Source organism: Lepisosteus oculatus, chromosome 19 (genome assembly GCF_040954835.1).
Source record: "Lepisosteus oculatus isolate fLepOcu1 chromosome 19, fLepOcu1.hap2, whole genome shotgun sequence".
Taxonomy (NCBI): Eukaryota; Metazoa; Chordata; class Actinopteri; order Semionotiformes; family Lepisosteidae; genus Lepisosteus; species Lepisosteus oculatus.
In genome coordinates this window covers 5,503,121-5,528,600 of record NC_090714.1, presented here as the reverse complement: position 1 = coordinate 5,528,600, position 25,480 = coordinate 5,503,121, and the positions used below count along the sequence as shown (strand labels likewise).

Sequence of the window (25,480 nt, the reverse complement as noted above, 5' to 3'; positions counted from 1 at the left end):
CAAGGAAATCATTTGTCTTGCTTGCTTTTCTACAAATAACAGATTGATCCCAGGATCTCATTTCTTAAAAGAATCCAGAGTATCGGCTTCAAAACATGGCCGAGTAGTTTGTTCCGGATTCTCACAAACCTTTGGGTCAAAAGGTGCCTACTTATCTCCGATTTAAATGCACTTTTTGATCAATTTCCTTCCATCTTCTCTGTTCAAAGACAAAAAGGGACTGTGCTCGTTAAATATTTATCACCAGCACTATATTACTGCTGTTAAGAAGCAGTAAACATTGGACTTCTTCCTGCGATACAGAGCCAGCTTCTATCTAAACAATCATTCCTCAGTTGAATAAACTGGTCATTTAAAAGTGTAACCAGAAGATTTATACTTCATACATGTATAAAAGAAGTATATACATGAAGTACACATGTACAGTACATATAGTTGATATAGTATGCACAATTCTATATATACTATATATATACAAATAAAATTCATAAGTATTATATATATTAAAATACAATCCTATAGATTTAGAGAACAGCAAAAATCAGAAAAAGTCTGTTCTATAATTAGAACATCATAGTCTAGCTTCTCTCTCTTCTCTGCAGTGGTGACAGTGATTCTTTAGAAATGCGAGGAAGGTGGAGGAACGTTCTTATAAACGGACAGGAATGCATTGCAATCCTTTCAGACTCAATCCATTTTTAAACAAGCTGCGTTTTTTTTTTAAGTTAAAAATATTCACGGCTAGAAGACAGCGCCGATTCTGTCAGGTCCCCGTCGCCATGACAACAGTCTGTGCATCAGAGTTTGCCAGATTCGTTGTTTTCAGAGGTGTAAATTACCTGTTCGATTGCCTCTGCTGGGCCTGATGAACCTTCCACGAACTAACAGGCTTAACCCCTGATTCTGGCAAGTGCAGGTTTCTTGGTTTATGTCAGAAATAACCCCCCTTCTGATAATGAGGAAAGGGTAGATTGTAGATCTGTTGTTGTCAGGCTCATTAGGAATCATCAGTCTCTTTCTTTGCCCAGATAAAATCAAAATGTTGGCCCAACAATTTCACAAATTATCACAAATTCCATGCAGTGGTAACCGTCTGTAAGGGGTAGAGAGGAAGCTCATTGCAAACAGAAATTGTGAGGGTGAGTCAAGGTTCTGATCTTAATCTGAGTTTTATTTTAACTCTGGAATTGTCTGCACACCAAAACCCGCCAGACCATAATAAACAGCGAGTATTATTTATTACAGATTGCAATTTATACCGAATGCTCAATCATAACTAGTTAAAGAGATTTTCTCACAGAGCATGATGTGGAAAAAAATAGAAGGGCGTGTTATAAAATACAGAAGTGTCAAACCACATTGAAAATCACTTCTTAATCTGGTGTCATTTCTTTCTTTCCATTATGTGTTTCGCACAGGTGCAGATTATGATATTACATATCAAATACACTGTATCTAAATCTACTCTCTTAAGAGCAGATATCCCCCACTGCAGTAGTTTTCACTAGGTTTTGTTTCTTCAGAACCAAAGAAAAAACATTGCTTTGAAACATATTTACTGTAGCCCCTATTATCTCTATATCGGCAAACATGTTTATTTTGGTTTCTCCAAAAAAGTCTCCTTGCCCGGTTTTGTCATCACAGCCAGCATACCACCCACTGCAAAAATTATTTCAGAATCATTAACATTAAGCCCTCGGTTTCATTCTAGGAAAGGGGTTGCAGATGGATGATTTTGAAAAGGCTGTTTTTCAGGTGCTCCACCAAACATAAATGAGGACAGCTCACCCAGTCAGGCTGCACCGAACTTCAGCTTGGCACTGGGACGGCTCGGGTGCCAAATCGGCCGTCGGGGACTTTGAATGAGGAACCTGGAGGAGGCCAGGTTTCTGGCGGTTGGTACTGGCGTACGGCCTCCGCCTTCCTTTCCAAGACCAGAGTGGTGTGAACGGGAGAACCGGAGAAGGAGGGCCTGCGATTTCCGAAGTCTTGGAAATGCAACAGAAACTTGCCTCCGGAGCTCCAAAGATCTGCAGAACCACCGGTAATCTATTCTAAAGAATTTATTAGAATCTTGTAACTTGGGTGGCTAGTTAGAGCTCCCCAAGCCTTGTTTTGGGCGAAAAGGCACAGTATTCAGTCGCAAGAGGGAAATACTGGAACCCTCACTTCACTGTACTGACCTGGGTCCCAGTAACTTTACACCCCCTTGAAGGCCAGTTCCTTTGCAGCAGCTTCTGCTACACAGGACCCAGTGCGTTTTGCCAGATACCTAAACAGGGACGGAGGATATCTGTGCAAAGGCCCTGCTAATGGATAGATCTATAGCTACTGTATGTAGGAATAAATGCATTATCGTGGGAGCCCTTGTACCGTCTTAATCAGTTTAAAAAGCCCCCAATGTCCCTGCATTTCACCTTTGTATCGGCATGTGTTTTTCATCAGTTCCACGAAGCAAAACAATTCATTTTCTTCAAGAAGTGAAAAGACATCTTGCATCTGGAAATGAAATCCCGAGAGGTTAATAATCAAATGCACGTGGGCTCGTGTGTAGCATTTCAGAGAAGGCTCTTTATAGTGCCGTTGCAGTTTCGGCCGTGTACGGTGTTTTGAAGACACCGCGAACAGAGCCGGTGGGGCTGAAGAAAGCAGAGACCGGGCCCCGACAGCCCGAAGAGCCTGACTCAGGATCAGACTGAGCTCGTTTCTATTTCTGCTGGCAGCTTCCCCTATCCAGGGTCTGCTGCCTTGACCGGGTCTGTCGTGAGGCAAGGCTGGAAAGTCTTTACCACACAGATACCTTGAGCAACTCGTACTACGCCATTAACCCCTTCGTCTCCGTTTGGTTTGGTTTGTTTTAAAAACGTGACGCTGTACTGAACCCGATTCTTTTTTTGCTTTGCCTTTGCCCTGGGTACGGATGTGCAGGCCCAGGGAAGGTCCGTAACAGGACTGTGTGATGTATAATGTGAGCAGGTATTCTTTTATATTCTTTCATTATGCTACTGGCCAGATCCCAATGCAGCTATTCTGCCTTGTCACCATCTTATTTTTAATGGAGTTCAGAATGAAGGTTTGGGAGGGATGAGGGCAGCCAGATGATCTAATTAAGATCAGCTGCCACAACATATAACTAATCCTGATTTAATTTCTCAAATTCCCATATATACCACCTGTCACTCTCTCCTCATCTTCACTCATTTTGCATTCCTCCTCCACCCCACCTCCATCTTTGCAGCTACCCCTTGGTCCCCTTTTCTCTGGGCATGGGGATCCGGGTCTCCCCGTCCTATAACTGGGAGGATGGCCCTCAGCCAAGTGGGTGAAGCCAAGTTTTCACAAACTCTTCACACAATCTTCAGTTGGTTTTCCAAGCTTATTGACACTCTGATAACACTTTACAGTCTGCTTGCTCAGGAAATGTGTTTTGCATCCAAGCACCTAGGATTCCCGCACTCAGAGACTTCCGAAAGAACACACAAACGTTACATATAAACAGTGCCTTAAAAATAAATGTAAGACTACATAAAAGACTTGAGCCCACCCATAGTCCTCATACGCCACTCCTACAGGAATCCCCAGAGCTTACCAGACCCTAGGAGTTTGTTCCCCACACAATCACACCAAGCCACTATAATTGCACAATACCCCTTCCGTTTTGCACATAATCACTAACTGCACTTGCCTATAAAACCAAACCATGAACTCGTTTATTGAGTATTTTGATTGAACGCAAAATTAAGGAATTCTTTACCTTGTTAAGTCTGCATGGAGAGTCCCTATAACATGTGTTTGAAAGCAGGAAGGGATTATTTAGCATGTTCAATCTATTTTTTTATTGCAAGGATATCCTGGCTCATGGAGCGCGACAGTAAAGTTTGGTGGTACAACTGTAACTACCTCCAACTCTGTCAGACGACCACACAGGCAGATTCGAAACAAGAACGCCTCTTTTTTGTTGTGTTTGATAGTAGAACTAGAGAGCGCCACCAGACCATTTTTCACAGACCCTCGGGTGATGGATGCCTTGCCATTGCTACTGGCTCTGAAGAGAAGTTGCACAAACAACAGGTGATCTTAACACTTATGGTGATCATTCTGAAACACTTTGATCAGGAAAACACCATTAGCCCTCAGCACAGACGTCAGAGGTAATGCATGGATTGCATATAATTTTACCTAGACAAAAGTCCTTATAAACATTTCCTGTGGTTTACCATGGAAGAAGTTTTTTTAGATGACTATCACGTAGTAAAGCATCAGCATTTCTCTCCATCAACCTCCCTCCTGCCTCATCTTCAGTAACAAAATCAAATTATTCCTAATGTGTAACATCCAGTGCGGTGTATAAATAGATTTGCTCCTTGTGGTTCAGTCTGAGTGTCATGCATGTCTCAGCAGCCTTATGACCTCACAGTCTGGCCTAAGAATGTTCAGGATGCACAAGGCACAAGGTGCCTGAACAGGGGAATGGGTCTCCTGCAGTCTGTATCCTTGGCTGCGTGGAACACAGCAGCAATTCAGAGGTGTTAGTGGCATCTGTTACATAGAGAACAAAACTACACTCATCAAGATGGCCAGCAAAACCAGTCCATACTCTGTAATGTACCAGATGCATTGCAATTCACAATTCAGGTACGGCAGCAGCTGTATATCTGGACTTTAAAAAGACAAGACACGGAATGATGCACGAACCAGTCACTGTCATGGGTTGGGTGACAAATGAAATTCTGACAAAGCTCTCACACTTGTCCTTGTGCACACAACATGGAGACAATGAAACACACCTTCTGGCACTGCTTAGTAAGTCATTTTCACAAAGTAGTGACATGGGGACTTAATGGAAGACATGTTGTGTCTTGGGTGGTTTCGCAATCACATGGTGCAGATCCAGCAGAAGGAATCTCTGCTGGTATACGCAAAATTATGATTGCACTGTAATACTCCCTACCCTGAACTATATTTGTTTCCACAAATGCTCAGGAGGAGGTCCCTGGGTAGCAGATGATGGTGAAGATGATGCTGTACGATAGAAATGTCAATCACAGCCCAAGTCAGTTGCTCTAATGACTTGCTTCAGGCCTGTAACTCTTCTGTTAAAAAGCAAATGTTCATGATACCATTCAAGGGCTGGGTGCTGTTCCTCTGGAGTTGTGCAAGAGCACGCCCACCGACTACACCGACTTTCAGCTGCACAGTTTCAGTCCCTGCAGAAAGCAGAAGTGAGTCGCTGGCACGTCGCAGTTCTTTGTCAAACAGGCTTCCAGGCCCAGAGACGCACAACACACTAGCAGGTCACCTGACCGACGCCAGCTGTTACTTACTAACCCGCCCAAAGGCAGGAAGAATGTTGTTTTTGAGTACACGGGGAGATGCATGGAGGAACTTGGCTCGCAATATCCCAGTTCCCTTCCTTCCTCCCTTTTCTGAGTCACAGGGCTGTACTGTGAGAGGAGAAGTTAGCCAACCTGCAGTCTGTACTTTTTGCTCAGTCTCAGAGTTCAGTGCAGGCCAAAGCACAATGCAGTGTACAGTATGTGTCACATAAGCCAGTGCTTCCCGATCCTCGTCCTGGTGACCCACACACCTGCTTAATTAGATCATTTAAGTCATAATTGATCCAAGAAGTTGCTTCAGTTGAATGCTGAATATTGAAAAAGGTTGGGAGTTTATTTCACTTAGAAAACACAACTGTTCAAGTTCTAACATGGGAATAAACCAGGTTCCAGGTAATCTTGTTATTATTATGTCAAAGAAGGGTTTGATTGTGTAACTGAGGGCTCAGCTGGTACAAAAACCAACAGGCAGGTCACCAGGACCAGCACTGGGAACCAGTTATAATTATGGATTATGGGAATTTGAATAAAAACTAGGTCTGGTTATTATATATCATAGTGACTGCTTGCTCTTAAAAGAGACTTATTTCCCTTATTTGACAAGTGAAATTATCATATATATATATCTAAAAAGGAAAAGTCTGTGGTTGATAACTGTGACTTAATACTAGTAAAGTAGAATAAGAAATCTCTCTTTAGATGGTTCTGCTTTCTTGAGTTGTGAAACACCCAGAGGACAATGAATCTGTGTATGTTTGTTTTGTTTGTTTTCACATGTTATATTTTCCAATGTCTCATATCTTTTAAGGTAATCTGTGGCCTTTCCTATGTGATCGATTGGTTCTACAATCCAGGAAAACCAATAGGTTCTGGTGGCACAGAAGTCTTGAGAGAACATGGCTGTTAGGTTATCAATTAAGCATTATGGAGCAACAGTAGTTCAGGTCCTCCTGCTTTGCTGAAATAGTTGTCTACCATTTAAGCTACTGACTACACATCAAATGGAACAGAGAATTGCTGAGCACACTGTATGACAGGCAATGCAATTAGGATGAAAAGGAATAAAAAGTAAATCACAGTACATATACTGTATATGTAGAGTCTAATATTAGACCATAATGCCAGGATACTCTGAAATATTTGTAAACATGGATCATTGAAATCATTGAAAAGAATCACCATTATTGATACGTTTGTTTTATTATTTGCTGGACTCAAATCTCAAGGTCAAACCAAGTGTTAAGTTGCCCTCTGTTGCTTCATTGAATGAGGGTACAGTTCAGGATGGAGACTTAAAGATGTCTAAGAAACATTTCTTTTTTTATCTCATGTTTTGTGTGCGGCATTGTCATTTCCAGTGTTTCTTTCATGTTCGTTTTGTACATGAATTCGTTTAGATTTGGAAGCCAGTCAAAAAGCGTCTGTCTTCTGTGAAAGAGTTCTGGAATTGTGAGACTAGAAGTCAGCTCTATAGAAACTATTCGTTAAGGTAACAACAGTGGTGAGAAGTAAACAATTTGCCGAAGGCCAACCTTGCTGACAGTCACCTATTCTGTATTTTTGGTTTGAATGATCTGTTGTTACACTGGGATCTTGATGTTATTTAGTGTGTAAAACACACACTCTCACACCCCTATGCACACGCGCATAACGTTTACTGTAAATAGCAAAGAAACAAAAATTTCTGTCTCCACTAACCAAAGGAAAATAATATAAACAGTTGCTTGATGAACTGGACTCCCTGACCGAGGTTAGCCCCACTCTTCTAAGGTTCCTGTGGCCCAGTTTCAGCAGGCTAGAGCCAGTTCTGTAGCTGGCCAGAATTTCTTTTACTTTTTAGCTCTAATCATCGGTTAACGTGGTGCATGAATCCAAGCATGTCTAAAGAAATAGATGAAAAAATACTAATATTACAGGGAAACGTGCTGGGTTTCATACTTGCTTGCTCGTGAAGGGATCTGAAGTGGTCCTGAGGTGCTCAGAGGGAAAGGTTGGGTTCATTTTAAACAGTTCTTGCTCCTGCTGGAGTGCAGTCACACACCAGATCAGAAGAGCTGTTTTCCTACTGGTGTTGCACCGGGGGGGCAGACAAGTAACTGAGGTTTTCAGTGCCTATTTGCAGTTTTTCAGTAAAAAATCCTTCAACAGCCATCTGCCTTCTCTGTGTCTTCCCTCTTGGTAGAAGTGAATCACTCTGAGTGGCAACTATTGTTTTCAGCCACCTACGTTTTACTGTTCCCCCAGAAGGCCACTGACGACGCACAACCAGAAAGAAAACATGTTATTGTAACTTAAAATAGGGGCACTTTGGGAGCGGTTTCATTTGTAGGCGTTGGAGTAAAAGCACCCAAAAGAGGGGACCTCAGAGCTCCCAGATGACATACCTTGCAAAAGCCCTCCATCTGTCACTAGTCTGTCTCAGGGCCACGTCACTGGCCAGCTGGATCCGGGATTGACCGAACAGGATTGGCAGAACATGGCTGGGATAGGGTTAAGAATGCTCAACGGGGCGACTCTTGGTTTTCCAGCACGACAGCGATGTCAGAGAGGGTCCGCGGCTCTCCTCCAATCAGCACTAACTCTCCTGTGAGGCATGGTGGAGCTGGCAGCGTGGCAAATTAGGAGTAGCAACGTCTTCTCCTAAGCAAGGTACAGGAGCCATGAGCTCTCCCTCGATTCCTAGAACTTTTGGATGAAGACTTTGTGTGCCTTGATGACACAGTTTCTTTTCTGGAGCAAAAAAGATTCACATCAATTAGGAAGAAATCCAGTTTGGAAAGCCTTGGAGCCAGGAACTGTTTGATGTTCCAAAGAAAGTCCAAGTTGCATGCCAGTGCTATAAACACTTCCTTAGTGTGCCTTTAAATACCACAGGATTAGTCTCCAGGCTCTGTGGTTTCCCAGTGAGGGGCAGACGGAGTTAAAATGTTACATTTCTACATGTGTGAGGTTTGGCTTTTTGCTTTGTGTTATTTATTTAGTCCGTCTCTTGTTTTTCTCCTCAGACCAACACAATAAATGATCCTATGTGAGAACAAACAGGAGCTGTGGTAGCTCAGACAGCAAGGGTGTGTAGCTCCTGACCGGGAGGTCCCGGGTTCAAACCAGGTAGGGGGCAAGCGATGTAGTTTACTCTAATTCCTTCCAGACAGCTCCCAGGTCCACTCAGCCTGCTTTCCAAATGAGTACCGGGGGGTAATAGGCCAGCTGGAGCATGATGCTGACCACAGCACCTGCACCGCCAGCGTCGGATGGTTGAGAAAAATGGTGGCCCATTCCTCCCCATGGGCCTTTATGGGCTGAAAAGGGGAACTAACCTACCTACCTGTGTGAAACAAGAATAAATCAATCCGAAATTACAAACAAAAAACATCCTCATAAGAGGCATAAAAAAAGGTGAACAGGGCCGTGTTTTTAAAGGTGAAAATATGGAAAGGGCTTGCAGATTACTGTAAGTTTTGCTCCTGTGATAAAAATGCTTTAACATCTGACTGTATGCATACACGGGGAGTGAAATTTTCTGGACCCTGTAATAATAGTTGGGCTTCTTCTTTGAAAGCAGTTTCCCCACAGTTTAAGTCCATCCCTGCCTGTGCTCCTTCTCTGCTGAAGCAGTGTTGGCGTGCTGGGGCTCATGAATATTTTAGCAGCGTTTGGCCTGGATAGCTCTGACAGGTGTCTCAGACTGGATTGCTCCAAACCGCTACGGCTTTTGACAGAGGGGGGAAAAAAAACAACAACTTTCTTCGTGATCTGGATGCTACAGGTCCGTTCCTCCGGCATCTGACCTTTCAACGGCAATAGGACGCTGTTCAGACAGTTCGCTCGGAAGGTCATTTGTACGGAACAAAACGTTGACCAGAGCGGCGTGCTTCGTGTGGCACATGCCTCCATTTCAGGTTGAAAACCAAATTCTTGTATTTTGAATCATGTGATATATGTTTGGGTGCACAATACCGACACAGTAGCCATGATCTCCCCCTCGCTTGAAGGCCCTACTGCCTGTCACAGCCATGAAACTCATTCAGGATTCTTGTGCTGCTAAGCCATCGCGTTTCCATTCTATTTTTAGTCGCTCTTCGTGGCCCATGCCGTGTGCAGATTGCTGAAATTCTGGATTTGCAGCCGACAAGTAAGATGCTTAAGCCTTCACCGTTTGCGAGCCTGTCTATCCACTCTTCCAGGGGTTGGGATTAGGGGATTAAATCCTGGGTTCACTTTAAATTGCTCGCACAAGAGCTAGAGGGGGGACCATCTTTATGCTTGTGTGAGCACGCTAGTTTGTGTTTTGTTGTATCCCTGGTTTGTGTAAAGGGGAGGGATTTCCCCGTTGCACCAATTGTCTCTCTACCCACCAAGCAGGCACAGATGAGTTTTATCAGCCCATGGGGGTGCAAATTAAGTAAGATCCAGGGGGTAGGATGAAAGGGGAAGCAGGATGCACGAGTGATCCATTTTTCACCATCATATTCCCATCAAAAACGACTTGGACATCACAGGCCGCCCACACAAAATAATGTTCTTATTTAAAAGACGAAATAGATGTTTCTGCACCAATCAATGCAAAGCCTACTTACTCCGTTGGTTTGGTCAGTGTTGTCTATCTCCAGTGCTTTCTGACATCTGCACCATTCTCCAAAATGGTTGATTTCTTGACTTCTTAAAATATTTATGCACCACTCTGCTGGTAAAAAGCCACTGGATGCCTACGCAGTACGTTTTAAATCGACAAAAGCACCAGGAACTTTAGAATATTAAACCATATTAGAAAATGGCAAAAAAAAAAGAGAGAGAAGCTAAAGCAGGCGCTAAAATACGACAGATGTGCATATTACAGCTACCCTCCATCTGAAAAAGATGTCACCCCGATGACGCGGACCAGCCTTTACAAAATGGCAACTGTGCAACAGTTATTAATGTCACCTCTCTAGAGCTTTTATAACAGCCCTGCCCAGTGTGTGGACTAGCAATGTAAATTATGCTTTGAGAGCAGTTCATTTTTCTTTTCCCACACGAGGGATTATCACACATTGTGGGACTGGGAGGAAGAGGCGATGGGGGTTTGCTGTCGGAGTGCTGTGAATGACGTTTCGTTGGAATCGTATTGGAGATTTAATTCGCCTTTCACACTGACATAGAAATATCTCGGTCTTCCACAGGAGCACGGGGGTGTCATTCGTTTCTCCTGTAGTGTTCGATTTAAAGGCATTCTAGTGCAGCGTTCAGGACAAGCGCCAGCTGTTGAGGTGGATCTGTCTGGTAGCCATGGTGATCGGTAGTTAGGGAGGAGTACCTATAAAAGCAGACGAGTCATTGCTGAGAGGGGCTTAGACAGTGTAGCTACGTGACACAGCTGTGAGTTTGGAGGTAGTAGCAGTCTGGGCTCAGGTGTAACTAGAACAGCACAAGACTCCCAGGACATACAGAGATTAGGCTGCCTCCACTTTTTCTTCATACAGGTCTGGCAGGAATAAAGAAGAGTGAGGTGGCCTTGTCTGTCTGGGGCCAGAGTTGGGTGACAATGTCAGAGTGAGAGCCGTTCGCGGAAGGTTGTCTGATCTGGATTGGCTGTTGTTTCAGCTGGTCTAGATCGAAACCGACAGGGTCAGTTCGGCTCCAGGTTTCAAAATCAAGTCTCGACAGGTTGACGGGCAGGTAAACGAATATGCTCGTGCTTGTGGTTTCCACCACTGGAGTTCAAAACCACAGTGTGTCACCCGCCCTGAACCAAGAAGCAGAAGACTTCTGCTTCTGGAACAATTGTTCCATTGTTCCAAGTTCTTAGAAAAATCAGTCTCTTTGCAAACATAATCCCTTTTTAAAGAGTTCATTATAAACAGAGAGGTTTTCAGCTGCCTGATCATTTTCTAAGACCCGGGCATCCGGAAGGAGCTGGTAGCTGATGAGGCTGAAACGACCACCACTCCTTATACAGCTCCTGGCACGGTAGAACTTCAGTCGTATCTCTCTGGGACAGGACAAATATCCTAGGTTCCCCTTGAAGACAGGAAGTTTAAACTAGGGCTAGGCTGTGATTTGAAGAGGCTAGGAGATAAATCCTGCCTTCTTAAAGATCCAGCCCTGTTGCTCGTTTTCCTGTACCTAGATCACTGTACTGTACATACAGCCCATAGCCCCTCCTGTGACCTCCACGGTCCCATTTTCTTTATGTTCAGATGCTGGCATTTCTTTTCTCTGGGTGCTTTAGACAGAGATTGATGGGTGTTTTTTCATCTGTGTCCGCACCATGATGGACTGGATAGCCATGTTTGTTGTAGTCCTGCCTCGCACCCTGCTCTTTTGGGATAAACCCCAGGTTGCAGGGACCCTCAATAGGAATCAGTGACTTTCTGACAGTGGATGGACTTTCAAAAATGAGAAGAGCCCATACCGAATACTGTCGATATTCTAATCAATATTGATTTGGTTTTGTTGCCGATGAAGCCCTGGAATATATGGCTTTCTTCAGATGATCTCAGATGCTAGATCCAAGAAAATAAAACCGAATTGACCATAAGCATGAATGCTTTGCCTTTACTACTGTAATTGCCTGTAGCAGTGCTTTCTAGTCATTCGACAGAACCACTGTGTACCGTTCCATACTCCATGCTTAAAGCACACTAACCTTTAAGAAGTGCATTGTTGTTGTTTTGCATTATTGGCGGTATGCTTTGCTTGTGCTAAAATGGACCTTTTAAATTGCAGAAGGAAATATTCTCAATAAACGTTGGGAATCCAAAGCCATTTTGTAACTTTCCTCCCCAAATATCAGACAGGGTTTTTTGGGGCCATCTTCAAAGTGCACAGCCAGTAACCTCCAAAATGCTAGCCGTAATTACTGAAATTATGTATATTTCTCTTTCTGAGTGGTGCAGGTACCGCATATGTTATAGAAGGAGTAATGGAGACATGCTTCAAAAACACGTCGGTGATTTGATTTACCTGCTGCAATTTCTTCAAGGAGTTCTAAAAGCCTGAGACTATGCACTGAAGGGCCAGACTAGTTCTAGATTTACCTGTGGGCCCCTGGAGAGCAAGATCCACAGCATATCATGTATTCAAAATGCCAGCCAGCTCACCAAACAGGTTTATTAGGACCTCGATACCAGAATCTGAACGAAGATTCCATCAGAGAAGAGATCCTGTTCATCATGTTGCATGTGTTCATATAAACAAAACAGGTCTGAGGGAGGGAAAGGAAAGGCTTTCCTGGAAAAGCAGGATTCCAGCTTACAGTAGAAGTGCAGGGTGCTCTCAACACACATGGTGCATGTTGTCACAAAGTGCGTGTAAAAGCAATTCTGGGATAAAAGTTCTGGTGGCTGAAATGTATGCTTGTCACCAGGACAAAATGCCCCAGTGTGCTACTGACAAAACACCTGAAGGAATATCGAAATGCCATCAGTGTTACACCAAAGAAATAGCTGCACTGTGCAACTTAGGAAGAATTTTAATGAAATTAAAATGCACTTTATTACTGGCAATGAAAGTGCTACAAAAGCCATAGTGTGTTTTCTAAGACACAGAGCTGAAGCCGAGAACAACAGGTTCTATTCATAAACCTTCCGTTTGTTTAAGCATGGAGTGCTGAAGCCTGCGTCCCACTTGTTTCCTTCCCACTGAGTATAGGAAAGAACGGCTCTAGCAGTTTATTGGCTTGACTGGAGACCAACTAAACTGAATGAGCAAACAGAGAATCACCAAGGGCTTGCCAACAAAAGGATATTTACCAATAATGGAAAAAAAAACTGGGGTGAAGGTACAGTAGGTGGTGATTTAAACACTGGCACAAGCTGAGCCTTTATTTCTGTGGCCCGATGCCACACAGTCTTTGAAGTGGGGAGGCTGGGGGGTGTAAGACTCACTGCTTGAAGTGAGGTTACAACTTTCTCACACACACACATACACACAAGCATTTGCTTCTGTTTGCTGGAAATGGCCGCAGATGTCCTGATTGTCTGGAAAGCAGAAATGATACAGGGGGAAAAGCTGCACCAGCGTTGCGCTGAACGCGCTCTCAGCCTGAGTGGAAACCTCTGACCCCCCACACCTTCACTCTCACAGAGCTTGGCAGTGAGATCTCCCGTTCCACAACCCTGTTCAGGGCCTGGCTGGGGTCAAGAAGGGATGACCCCTTGCAAATCACATGCACGCAGATCACTGAAGACCGAATGCAGCGCAGCAAGAACTTGTTTCTGGCACAAAGCCATTCACGAAGGACTCCCAGCTGTTTGTTTATAATACATAAGAACAGTTCCACACAAGATGAAGCCATGTGGCCCATCTAGCCCTTTACCATGGATTTAACATTATCTAAATACTTAAAAACGTGCATAGAAGGAGACAACAAAAATTCCATATACTAACACGCGCGTGCATAAGATGAACATGTGAATGGCTGAGAATGAAAGCAAGATTTTTTTTTTATTTTAAGAATGGGCCCATGTAGGAATTTCCACTAGTTTCACAAACAAATTCCATTTTATTTGGATTTAGCAATCCCCTATAGAACATGCACTTCCTCTTCTTTCTCAGTCAGGTCATGAGTTCTATCACGAGTTGGCCGGCCATTGTTTCCAGACTCCCAAGATGTGGTCTTTTTTCAATTCTACTGCTTCTATATGTAGTAGTAATGGTACAGTACCAATACCGTCGTAGCATTGCCGATAGTGAAACTATTGTAATGCGCTGATACTGCAGTTACGAACAAGGCAGTCACGAATAATGCCTGGCGTTTTGGAGTCATTTTATTACTTATGGTAATAAAACCTGCACACAAATAGGCCTGAAAAATTCAGTCGTTTATGAATTCGGCTACGTCGAGTTGTTGGATGCTGGTGTATAAATGCAGTCACGGTGTGTAAACTACATCAACATTTTACTGGTATATACTGTATAGTAAAGCGATGTTTGCTATTACGTTTTAATACCTAGTAAACAATTATTTAATTAGATGGTATTCCGATTCTAATATAGTAGGCAGTGGTGACATTGTGAAATACTGTGACACGACTTGTCACTACTTTATAATGCGTTTGTAGAGGCTTATAATTTGGAGTAACAGCAGATCGCCATCACGTTGCAGCGTAGTGAAGCAATTTTAAATTCCCGTTTTTAAATGACAGTTGAGCCTTAACGTTGCATTCCCCCGCCTTGGACTGTCACACGATAAAACCCGATTAAACCAAAAAAAAGATAATCGAGTAAATACAGAAAAAGGTGTACTTTATTAGTGATGACAATTACGCGTGAGGGGGAGGCGTCGGTTTTTCCCTGCGAATTCAACCTACGGTTGTGCCTTATGCAATGAACACATGAACTAATTATCGAGGAGAAAAAAAATTACATAAACTATTTATATTCCTCATACGAACTTGATCATTTGCCCATTTACCCCCGCTATTGGAGTGGGGTAGCTTTACACTTCACACAGGTCCAGCCCGCAGAGGACCATACTACCACAAAACGTAATAGGGGGGAGTTTAAGTCTATGACACATCAATAAAAATGCGAAGAGAAGGAAAGATCAGCATTTTAAAAAAAACGTTAGCTTTGTATTTCAACTTAAGCCTGATTTAGTGGCGAATGTTAGTTTGAAGTTAATACGACACCGAAAAATGAAAACGATTCCTGTTACGTCTCCCCCACGGATTGGAGTTGGTGTGAGTCCAGACGGCAGGTCAGGTGACATTTTCCGCTTCGCCATTTTGTGCTGCTGCGCCGGTATTTATCTGAGAGGAGATCGGGACTCGCTCACATACTGTCTGTTGTCAAGCCTGCGTTTCACCGATTTATGTTTCTAGCGACGAGTCGGAAGCGTTTTACAGACAGAAATCAGTTTTAGACAGGAAACGCTTCGTACTTTTTGTATTTCCTTTGTTTTTTTGTACAGAGTGTGAGAGCGAAAAGCAATGTCCTCCGAAAGTCCCGAGTACTCCCCATTCTTCGCGGTGATGGGCGCCTCTGCGGCGATGGTGTTCAGCGGTAATTCACTTTTCTTCACAAAAATCTGAATAATCGTAATCTCTTGATTCCTTTGTAAACGACTGTGGCAATGTCTGTTGATTCTTGGGGAGGGTTTGATGCCTGGTTTTGTCTTCTGGTGAGTGGGGGAGAAGCGTTTTTCATGAAGGGTGACGTTGCCTTTGACGTTCGCGAGCTCCGTCTGAGAAAAAGCCCGATTTACTGTTAAATTTCTTAGATTAATTTTGGGCACGTAGTTGATTCCTGCTTGCAAGTGGTACCGTGCTGTGTTAGTAAAATTATTACCACTGGTAGATACTGGTAGCTGTGGCGCTCAGTATTGCGTCGTTCTTGGAATAATTTAATTCTGCAAGGGACTTTCGTTGCCTTCATTTTATACATGCATCGCAGCTGAACCCCTGTGAATGGTGTTGGCAGTACCTTTCTTCACGGTCAATAATTCTTAGCCGATTGGTTTGTGCAATGCCTAGGAGCGTCATCTTTGCAAAATACAGCTAGCTCACGACCGTGCTGCTGTTTTGCCTGTCCGGGCAGGCTGTAATGAAATCCTGTCGTGTAACTGAATCACTGGGACTCGGGTCTTTCATATCCCTTCCCTGTGCTAACCTCTGAGTGGACCGCATTGCTTCACAGTTAAGACATTTAAATCAACAAAAGGCGAGTAATTGTTTAATTGGGATCATTGGATGGCGGCGGGGGGGTCGAGTGTTGCTTTGGGTTGCCTGTTCGGCAGTTTCCGGAAAGGTTCGTCCTTCCTCGGGCTGTCACACGAGCAGGGGCACGCGCCACCCTCGTTGCCCCTTCGGGCTCCTACCCTGACTTTGACGCCATCTTCGACCATTTCCGTCGGCGCTCCGGTTTGCGAGAGGAGGGGAGTCCCCGTAGTGAGTCATATGACTGCAGGGGAATGACTGGTTTTAGCGAGAATAAAAAAAAGGAGAAAGGAAGCCATTTTCTGGCACTACACGGTAAAATACGTTGTAAAACATACATAAGGCTTGATTAGCTGCGGAGGTTTTACATAATGATTTACTTAAGGTGTCACAAGTGGAGAATTTAAATTTGGCCTCTTCACCAGCGTGTCAAAATCCTGTTACAAACGTAAACCCCAATTTCGAATTGCCTAGAAATATTGCTTTCCCTCATTTATAACGAAGGATTGTTTTATAATCCGATTGTACAGACCGCAAGAACCCATATTTCCACCAGCTGTATTTCTTGGAGATCTTCTCTGGTTAGGGCACATCTCACCTGGGTGCCTCAAAGACATCAGTGGTTAAAGTTCAGCCTTCTTAGGGTTAAGCTCTTCCAACAGTTTCTTTGTTTTATAATTCATTGAAGTTGGCTTGTGTGCTCAAGGCCTTGTCACAGTGATAGTCGCAGATGTTCTGTGCCAATGAACTCGTACATTACAAATTCTGGGAAGAATGTCTGGTATCATTTTGGACAGTGTGCCCTTTGTGTTTAAAATTCCCCAGGAAGAACCCATTGAGGAAAATGAGCTTCTCCTTTTATTTTTATAGATTTGAAGAACCCTGGGTCTTCATTCTTGGTGTCCTGTTTCTGAAATGTTTACCCCTGCTGGAAGTGCTTATTTCTTCCATCTTATGTCAGGGATACATCTAAACTGTATTGTCTATACTGGAACTGTAGTGCAGCCCGATGTGTAACTACAGCTGCTGACTTTTTATATCTGGTGTTTATTATTTGTCCTCCATTATAGAATAGTTATCCACGATAAACAGCTGACAGTGTGTCAGTTAGCCAAGCCTACATATGATGCAATTGAAAAACTGAAACTAAAACCTTAATCATGATCATGGCTAGTTGGGTGTTCAGTGGAGGTAGTTTAACTTTGCCAGTTGTGTTCTCCACAGTGTCTCCCAGCATCACTCTTGAGGAGCTTATTTCAGAAGAGAAATGGTGTGAAGTTAAATTGCGATTTTATTGATGTGGAATGTCACCTTGAGTAATGCCCTCCATTGAAGAGCATTCGGAGGGATTGTACGAGAAGGGGTGAATGTGACAGAGTCCACAGAAGCTTCTGTTTTAATGTCTGTAAAATCTCTTAAGAATTACTGCCTTCCCTAGCTAGTAAAGGTGTACAGTTTATATCAACCTCTGTAAAATTACATTGTTTATTTTCTTCTAGTGTATAATCTTAGTTAAGTGTGCAATTTGTTCCATCCATTTTTTTTATCAAGATTGGTATTTTTCCAACCCCAGGAAAGGAATTACCAGTGACAATTGAGACTTTATTTTGGACCTTTTTAGGTGATCTAATTGCAATCTAATGTAAATCTGTATAAAAATCTAAGTCTTCATTCCAGGCTGTTGTAAATGACCACAAGTTCCCTACAAATGCTCTCTATTCTACACTGTCTCCTCCTTAGGCTTTTATGTTTTCACATATGTAATGAAAGCAGAGGGTTGCAGATGTTTAAATTACTCATGTTTTCTTAACATGGTATTGATTTTAAAATTGATTTTTTTTACTTCATTCTCCAGTCTGCCCACAGGAATCCATTTTAAACAGATAGCCAGAGCCGTTTGTGTTCTTGAGCCTCAGCCTTTGGTAGGGCCAGATGGTGAGTTAGCCAGCAGCATGTGTGAGCAGAAAGTCATTTTATGCTCTGGTGAGGATGGGAGCAAGTCGATTGCACGCAAGGGTAATGAAAACCTCTTCTGACACCGACATTTACCTTTTTCTTTTCCTCTGCTAATGTGTTTAAATGTGCAAGCTTGTAATTGAACTGAGATGACGCTTCTGGGCTGAAGAGTGTATATTTGCCTGTGTCGGATGCTAAAATCAGCTATACTGGTCAAGTGGTCATGGAAGTATTCTAGACTTTTAAAACTGGGAGTTTAGGACTAAGCCCATGTTAATGGCTTTATTGAAGAATTTATTTTCTCTATAAGTTAATCACATTTGGATGTTACTAGAATAACTCCATCACCAATATCCTGCCTTGTCGAAAATGTAAAAACAAAATGCTTTGTAGACCGTTATACTTCTGTACACGCCTGGGCAGACTGGAATTACCCACGAGTGTTCCCAGCATGCTGTGCACATTGTGCAGTGATTTCGTTGCAGATCCTGACTTGAAAATGTGAGGCCTGTCCTTCGCTCACCTGAAGTTCCTGTGTGGCGTTCACACTGCTGCATCAGTGTTTGCTGGGCACGTGTACATCACTCTTAGCTGCATTGGTGTTGCATTACACAGAGATGTGTCTTTGCCTAAAACCGTGTGCAGGTGCGTGCACTGACCTAGTAAGATCAGGCCGGGTGATGTTCTCCTGTTACGTTACACATGACAGTGTGTACAGCCTGCATTACTGCAGCGTCAGTGTGGGCTTTTCCCCCCTTCTGATGTCTTCAATACAATCCTTTTTAGTGCCCCATTATGAAAGAACAGCATTCTGAAAGCGGCCTCTTAAATAAGTGTCATGACATTTTGATTTAAAACAGTTTTTTTTGCAGTTGAGTCTGGCTTATAGAAAGGACTTGACAGAAAGACGCAGGGGTGCTGCTTGTGAGAGGAATGTCACGCAGAGGTGACAGCTGGTCGCCTGACTCTGCCTTGGGGTGCTCAGGCAGAGATGATAGAAGTACATGAACTGCACTGTTATTCTGGGGGGAAAAAAAAAACATTTTTAAATCCTCTGAGTGTTTTGAAGATTTTTTGAAATACCTCCAGTGATATTTTCACGCTGCATGTTGGTTTTAGGAGAAAAGTTACAGCATAACCTCTCAAGTGTCGTTTTATAAGCAGTCGTTCATTTTATATTCATAAATAGCTAGGCAGGCAAGTAATGGGGTATTTTAAAATTGGTGCTTCTCCTTCATGCTAAAGTAAGGTCTGTTTTTTGGTAAAGGGAGAAGGCCCGAGTTTGGAGAAATTGTTTTTTCTCGGCATTCAGGTCTAAAATGTACACAATCATGTTTATTTGTCTTTCTATGGTAAGTACTGTTGTATTCCAGTTAATTCTTTGACAGGGCTTGAAAATGCTTGGTATATCTTGATTTGACATCCTCAGTTTTTCATTTACTACACTTAGGAGTCCCTTTAGTATTTATAGTATTTCTTATTCAGTTTGTTTTTAAAAAATCGTTGGATAGTTATTGTACGTATGATTAAAAACAGGCTTAGAGTGCACATTGGCAATTCAAATAAAGGTAAAAGGATAACTGGAGATGCCCTGATCATTACATCCTTCATAATGTATAGAACTTTAATGACTGCAGAAAACAACAAAATTGGTGTGTTGATATACACACATCATTAAGATTGTAACTAGTATGTAGATATCCCTTGTCTTTGTATAAAACGGAACCTGTTTTGTGTGCAGCTCCTTCATCTGTATGTACTGCATGCATTTAGCAGTGCAGCAGTACAGTGAGTCAGAGACTTCTGACCAGGTGGTGATATACCTCGTGTCACCAAATCAGATGGGGGTTTCTTCCTCATAGCTCAGCATCTTGACCTTTTTTTGTGCTTTGATTATGGAAAATCTATATTGAGGAAAAATTATTTGACAGTTAGTTTAAGCCTGGTTTGTGTGTAATTTAATACCGAAGTTGTGAAAAAGTGGCAGAATACTGTATAGTTTTATTTAAGGAAGATTAAGACATGACATTGCCTATTCATTTAGGGTTTGTTTGTACTGTATTGACCTATACAAAACAACATTCTCACAGCTGTTTAACAAGTTCCTTACCTCTTTCCTGTCATTTCCAAAGTGCTAATTTTTGCAGCTTTTTAAAAAGTCAGATAGTGTATAAGTTACCCTAGAGGTTGATTGGTAGATGAAGCTTTTGAACTCTTGTAACACTGAGGGACATCAGTGGCGTTCATTCTTTGAAAATGACAATCGGTGGTAGCTTGTGTATTTGTGTGTAGCTACGGATACAGTCTTTGTATATGTTATACATTCATCTAGCTAGATCAATCTGCCAGGAGGAGTCCCTCACCATGTCCTTAGTTAAAGAAAATGGTACACTTGCCTAGCCAAGAACACCATTAGCTAAGAATGAAACAAGCTTCAGCCTAGGTGCAGTCAGGTTTGTTTTAGATGGTATTATTCTCCACGGCAATCTTGTGAGTGCTGGACAGTGGCGATTTCCTTATCTGCGGATTGGGAACTGACCCTGGGCGTGCTTTGACTGCCACCTGGGTTCAGCGGAGGATGGCATGGTCTTGCCTGACGGAGGCCGTCTGTTGTGTAAATCCTTTTATCTCTGGATTCATCTTACAGCGGGGAAAGGAAAGCCCAATGTTCTGTTTTTTTTTTTTGTGTGTTGGCCGAAGTTTGTTGTGAATACACTTTGAGCTCATTTCCGAGATGATAATCCGCGGATCACTCTACCGCCGCGAAATTTAAAGTCCTAGATGGTGTAGTCCGTTAAACGGGAAGATGTGGAAAGCCTTTTGAACACGCGTTAGGCTGGAGATCTCCAATGCAGAGGTTATTCTGCCCATCTCCTGTAGCACTCAAAACAAATCAGAATACTTCAGTTGGACAAGAGGCCTGTTTAATATTTTATGTTTAATCTCTTGGCACCATTATGATTTTTCTTTTTAAATACACTTCTGCCTTTTCCCTAAACGCACTGTGCTCCTGGTGTTTTTACTCCACCTTTTATATTCCTAGCTTTGTGGTCTCAGTTGTATTTCCCCATTGCTGTGTAACTGTGCCTCATATATTATTGTGCAATATTTATATATTCTTGTTTATGTGGCTTCCATTTGTCCAGCTGCAGCTGTTAGGCAAGTTATGAGCCAGTTTCTTTTAAGGTTCATTGTACACATCCTCTCCTAAAGGATTTGGGGGAAAAAAATGCCAATGTTTGAAATTTTAGATTTGGACTAGTCATGTGTGACTTGCTTTGTGCAGCACAACTGCAACCACTAGTCTTTCTCAAACCATTTTCTGGTTTTGTGGTTATTTCTTCCTGTTTTTTTTTTAGGCTGTCATCATCCCTGGTTATTGTACATTTATAGGATGTTAACTAGCTGCCTTTATCGTCTCTGTAAATGAGAGAGCGAGACTTGTGGTTTATGGGGCAGACAGACCCTGCAAATAATGTCACAGTTATTAATGTTCAGTCATGGCATTTCATGAGATACTTTATAGTAGACAATTCCACCTCCCAAATGGATTTATTTCAGAACTAAAAAATGGGGGTTTATCACCATCACTTCCCATTGACAAAAGCATTGAAAGTCTGCAGGTTCCAGCCACTAACTTATCCAAATGCTTATGTTTTACCAACAAGCAAAGCCTGATTAACACTAACATTAGTTAGTCCTTGTGTCCCATTATTCCTGTTGTCTGTTGCTAACCCTGCATGTAAAGCACTATCGTGTATACACTGGCAGCCCGATGTTTTATTCAGTGTGGGATCTGTTTAGAGCACTGCACGAGATGGGCAGAAGATTCCTCATTTGTGACCTTTAGGTTCAATGTGATGATTCTGTTTTTATTTAAGACTGATGGCTAGATGTCTTTGAATGAAGAATGTTTATTCTTATTCTGATTCTTGGTTTGTTTGTTTTTTTGTTAAGCTTCCCAGTCTTTTTTTTTTAAATTGTGGTCAAAATTCTGTCACAAATTAATCTCCACTGCAGTACAGCTGTTTATATCACTGTGTTGTGGGGCAGTAAAGTCAGGAAAAGGTTAATTAGTTAAGAATTAACACAGACTTCCTGCCTAACTATCTCTAATTACTGTATGTCCGTACAGGTTCTGTGGTAAGAATCAGTGTGTAAGCAGTATTGAGTCATTTTAACAACTTATGATGGGGCAGACTATACTTTAGATAGGTATTTAGGCCCAGTACATAGTGCATTTCTGTAAAAACAAGTTGTAAAACTAGCATGATGAGATGCTTTGCATTTCCCAAAGGGAGCTACTTGCAAGGCCTTTAATTTACTTTAAGTTGGTTGTCTGTATAAATATGCAGTCAAGATTGTTTGACAAGTTAATGTGGGTTTTGCTTAGGGTGTGTGTGATAGATTTACAGTTTAAACTTGTATTGATCAGTATCTCGTCTAATAAATGAATTGGTTAGTTGGGTAGCTGCCATCTGTGCATTTAAGATCATCTCTGGTGTGGCTCTTAAAGACCAGATTTCTCCCAAGAGAAAATAGGTGGCAAACGGGATTTCCTTTTTTTTTTTTTGGAACTCCTCATAAAATAGAATGGTGTTAACAGCTTGATATAATTCTAGTTTTACAGTGAACCTCTTAGAATGAACTAAATGAAGACCTTTCATCATAACCTGCAAGACCAGTTGACATTCTGAATAGTGACTTGTCTGCATGTTAAATTCCCAAGGACCAGGATTTTTGGCTTTTTATAGCCCTGGGGAAAATGCATAATGATTTGATTTGAACTCATTTTTGTCAGAGGTGTAAAAAAAAACAACCAATGCAGCATATGTTAATGGCTTGTGCCTCAGCTCTCAGAATCCTTACCTGTGACTGCCTGAAGCAAAGCATCACTGCGTCAGTGATGTGCTGTAATGCAGTCTCTATAGAGGTACCGGTAACCCTGATTATCCAGATATCAAGGGTGCAGAAAACCTAGATTAACAGGACCAAATCCATCTTTGAGTTTATATATCTGGAAAATAGTTAATACAGTATACTTTCTTCAGACTACTCTCCACTGTGACCAACATGCCCCTGGGTCGTATTCTAGTAAAGGATAAAAAAAAAACGTTTTCCGTGATAACCAGAGGGCCGGAGTTTTCTGATTTTGCTGCTACTCAGGTCATTTGGGAAGGTGTTGTGTATTGTGATTGGCGCCTCTTACAAGGGTATTGATTTTAACTTCTGCCAGACGTTGGCTGGTCTGTTGAGGAGTGAGTGATCTCTGTCTGATGCTCTGTTCTGATGTCTTTCTGCCTTGCCTCTCTCTAGCCTTGGGGGCAGCATACGGCACGGCGAAGAGTGGGACGGGCATCGCCGCCATGTCGGTCATGAGGCCGGAGCTCATCATGAAGTCCATCATCCCCGTAGTCATGGCGGGGATCATAGCCATCTACGGCCTGGTGGTGGCAGTGCTGATCGCCAACTCCCTCTCGGAAAACGTCTCTCTCTTCAAGTACGTTCTGGCGCCAAGGGGTCAACGAAGGGTGCTTTTTCTGGCAGATGACGGGGATGGCTCGTCAGTTCTCAGATGACTTCTCGGTCATGGAAGAACCATGATCATTACTTGTGTGGTTGCGTCCTACATCCTAGGATAGCAAGGATGACTAAAGGAAAGGGATATACTGATTCTTTGCGTGTTTCCAAATATAGCTTTAGTGCATGTTTATATATGGTTTTCAGGTTACCTTATACGACTTGTATTGCACAGGCACCTCCTTGGTCTCCGGCGTACACGCTTGATGAAGGATGGGGTGCTGGCGGACCGTGCGCGCTCTGTTGATGGGGTCTAACTGGCGTGTGTTGTGTCCACAGGAGCTTCCTCCACCTGGGCGCGGGCCTGAGCGTGGGACTCAGCGGCTTGGCTGCCGGCTTCGCCATCGGCATCGTGGGAGACGCGGGGGTGCGGGGCACAGCGCAGCAGCCCAGGTTATTTGTGGGCATGATCCTCATCCTCATTTTCGCCGAAGTCTTGGGGCTCTACGGGCTCATCGTCGCCCTGATCCTGTCCACAAAATAAGCGTCCATTCACCGCTGTGAAGGAGAAGAAAACCAGAAAAAGGAAAAAAAAAATAGCTCCGTAATTATAATGGTCTTATCTCCACAATGTGTACAGTTGTCTCAATTTGGTAGTCAACCCCTTGTAAATGCGCAATGTACGTTAGTGATTTGTCTGTCCTGTGTGTGTTTAGGTATATGATTTTGTTTTACATCTTTTTTTTTTCTTCAGGTTAGTTATAGTCATTTGTTTTCCCCCTTCATGGGAGAACTGACTCTGGAACTAACCTTTTGGGACAGTTTCCAATTTCCATATTGATGTTGAGGAATTATCTGTACAAATATATGGAATAGTTTTTTTTTCACTGATTTTATTTATAAAGATTTGAAATGTTCATAAAACTTGTTTAAATGGAGCAAAGTCTTTATTGAATTCCCCATTATATATATATATTATAAATATATCTATGTATAGGTAGATTATTGCACTGTGGGTAATTGTAATAAGTGCTTGGAATTCCTCTGGATGTAATAATTGGTTTAAAAAGGAGATTGCCTTTAGTGTTCTGATATTGGAGTGGGAGTTCTGTGTGTGTGTTTTAATTATAATGCTGACATTCTCAAGAACACTTGTAACACGTTTTCCTGTAGTACAGCTGTTTGATTGCATTAAGGTGTGTGCCCACTGTTGGGTTTCACAGGTCTAATTTCCAAATAAATTTCCTCAACTTACCCACACCTCTTAATTTTGTTATTGGAAATTAGAAATGCATCTTCACCCACTTCCGTTTCTAAAAAGCTGGTCTCTTCATGACATTGCATGATTTAGTTTTGCATGGTTTAAAAATTCCTTGTTATTCTAGACTTTCTGGAAACTTGCCCTCAAAGAGCCCCATTTTCACAAACGCCCTTTGAAGTGTATTGTGCGTGGACCGTCTGGGGTGGGGCATTTCTGTTGATGCACCTGGATGTGTTCCTAACAGTGGTATAGTTGCATACGTCTTACCTGATGGTTCCCCGTTGATCCAAGAGACTGCAGACCAGTGCAGTGGACTGGTTTTCAGTCCTGGTCCTGGAGGGAGCCCGTGTCTCAACAGGTTTGGGTTCTTTTTAAAGCACCTGAAGGGATTAGGAGAACCTGCTACGTATGTCCAATTAAGCTAATAAGGAGCTGGTTGAAGTCATTAAGAATTGTGCTGGAAAGAAGACCTGCAGACAGCTGCTCTCCTGGACCAGGACTGGACAGCCCTGTTGAAGAAGACGGTTCCTCTGTGTTGTGGTTTGTTCTGGGTCCCCAACAGTTCTGAAGTGTTACAGTTCTGTATGTCCTTGCTAATGATTTCTGGTCCAGGCTGGGAGTTTTTTCACAACACGGGGACCTTGATTCATAAAAGTGTGAAAATAAACTTTGCTCCAAATATGGACAAAAGTGTGATAAAGGGCATTTACTTAATGCTGTGCAAAATGTGAACATAATTGAAAGGAATCTGAAAATTCATTTCATGCATG

The 25,480-nt window shown here is 42.6% G+C and overlaps 1 protein-coding gene and 1 long non-coding RNA gene across 2 annotated transcripts; both read left to right on the top strand.

Annotated features, from left to right (window-relative positions):
* Positions 1 to 534: 534 nt before the first annotated feature.
* Positions 535 to 9,535, top strand: LOC107079062 (uncharacterized). Its single transcript, XR_001480054.2, has 4 exons — positions 535 to 2,044; positions 7,865 to 7,985; positions 8,342 to 8,444; positions 9,409 to 9,535. It is a non-coding gene; the product is annotated as an uncharacterized lncRNA (long non-coding RNA).
* Positions 9,536 to 15,045: 5,510 nt separating this feature from the next.
* atp6v0cb (ATPase H+ transporting V0 subunit cb) lies at positions 15,046 to 24,703 on the top strand. The gene is made up of 3 exons (XM_006637375.3): positions 15,046 to 15,320; positions 23,246 to 23,429; positions 23,789 to 24,703. The coding sequence occupies exons 1-3, from the start codon at positions 15,248 to 15,250 to the stop codon at positions 23,991 to 23,993; spliced, it is 462 nt and encodes a 153-aa protein (XP_006637438.1). The 5' UTR covers positions 15,046 to 15,247; the 3' UTR covers positions 23,994 to 24,703.
* Positions 24,704 to 25,480: the final 777 nt, after the last annotated feature.

Bases quoted from the DNA above. Each gene is read 5' to 3' on its own strand.
- atp6v0cb (XM_006637375.3), top strand. From the start codon at position 15,248: ATGTCCTCCGAAAGTCCCGAGTACTCCCCATTCTTCGCGGTGATGGGC. The intron at 15,321-23,245 runs GTAATTCACTTT...GCCTCTCTCTAG, and splicing joins TGCGGCGATGGTGTTCAGCG to CCTTGGGGGCAGCATACGGC. The intron at 23,430-23,788 runs GTACGTTCTGGC...TTGTGTCCACAG, and splicing joins GAAAACGTCTCTCTCTTCAA to GAGCTTCCTCCACCTGGGCG.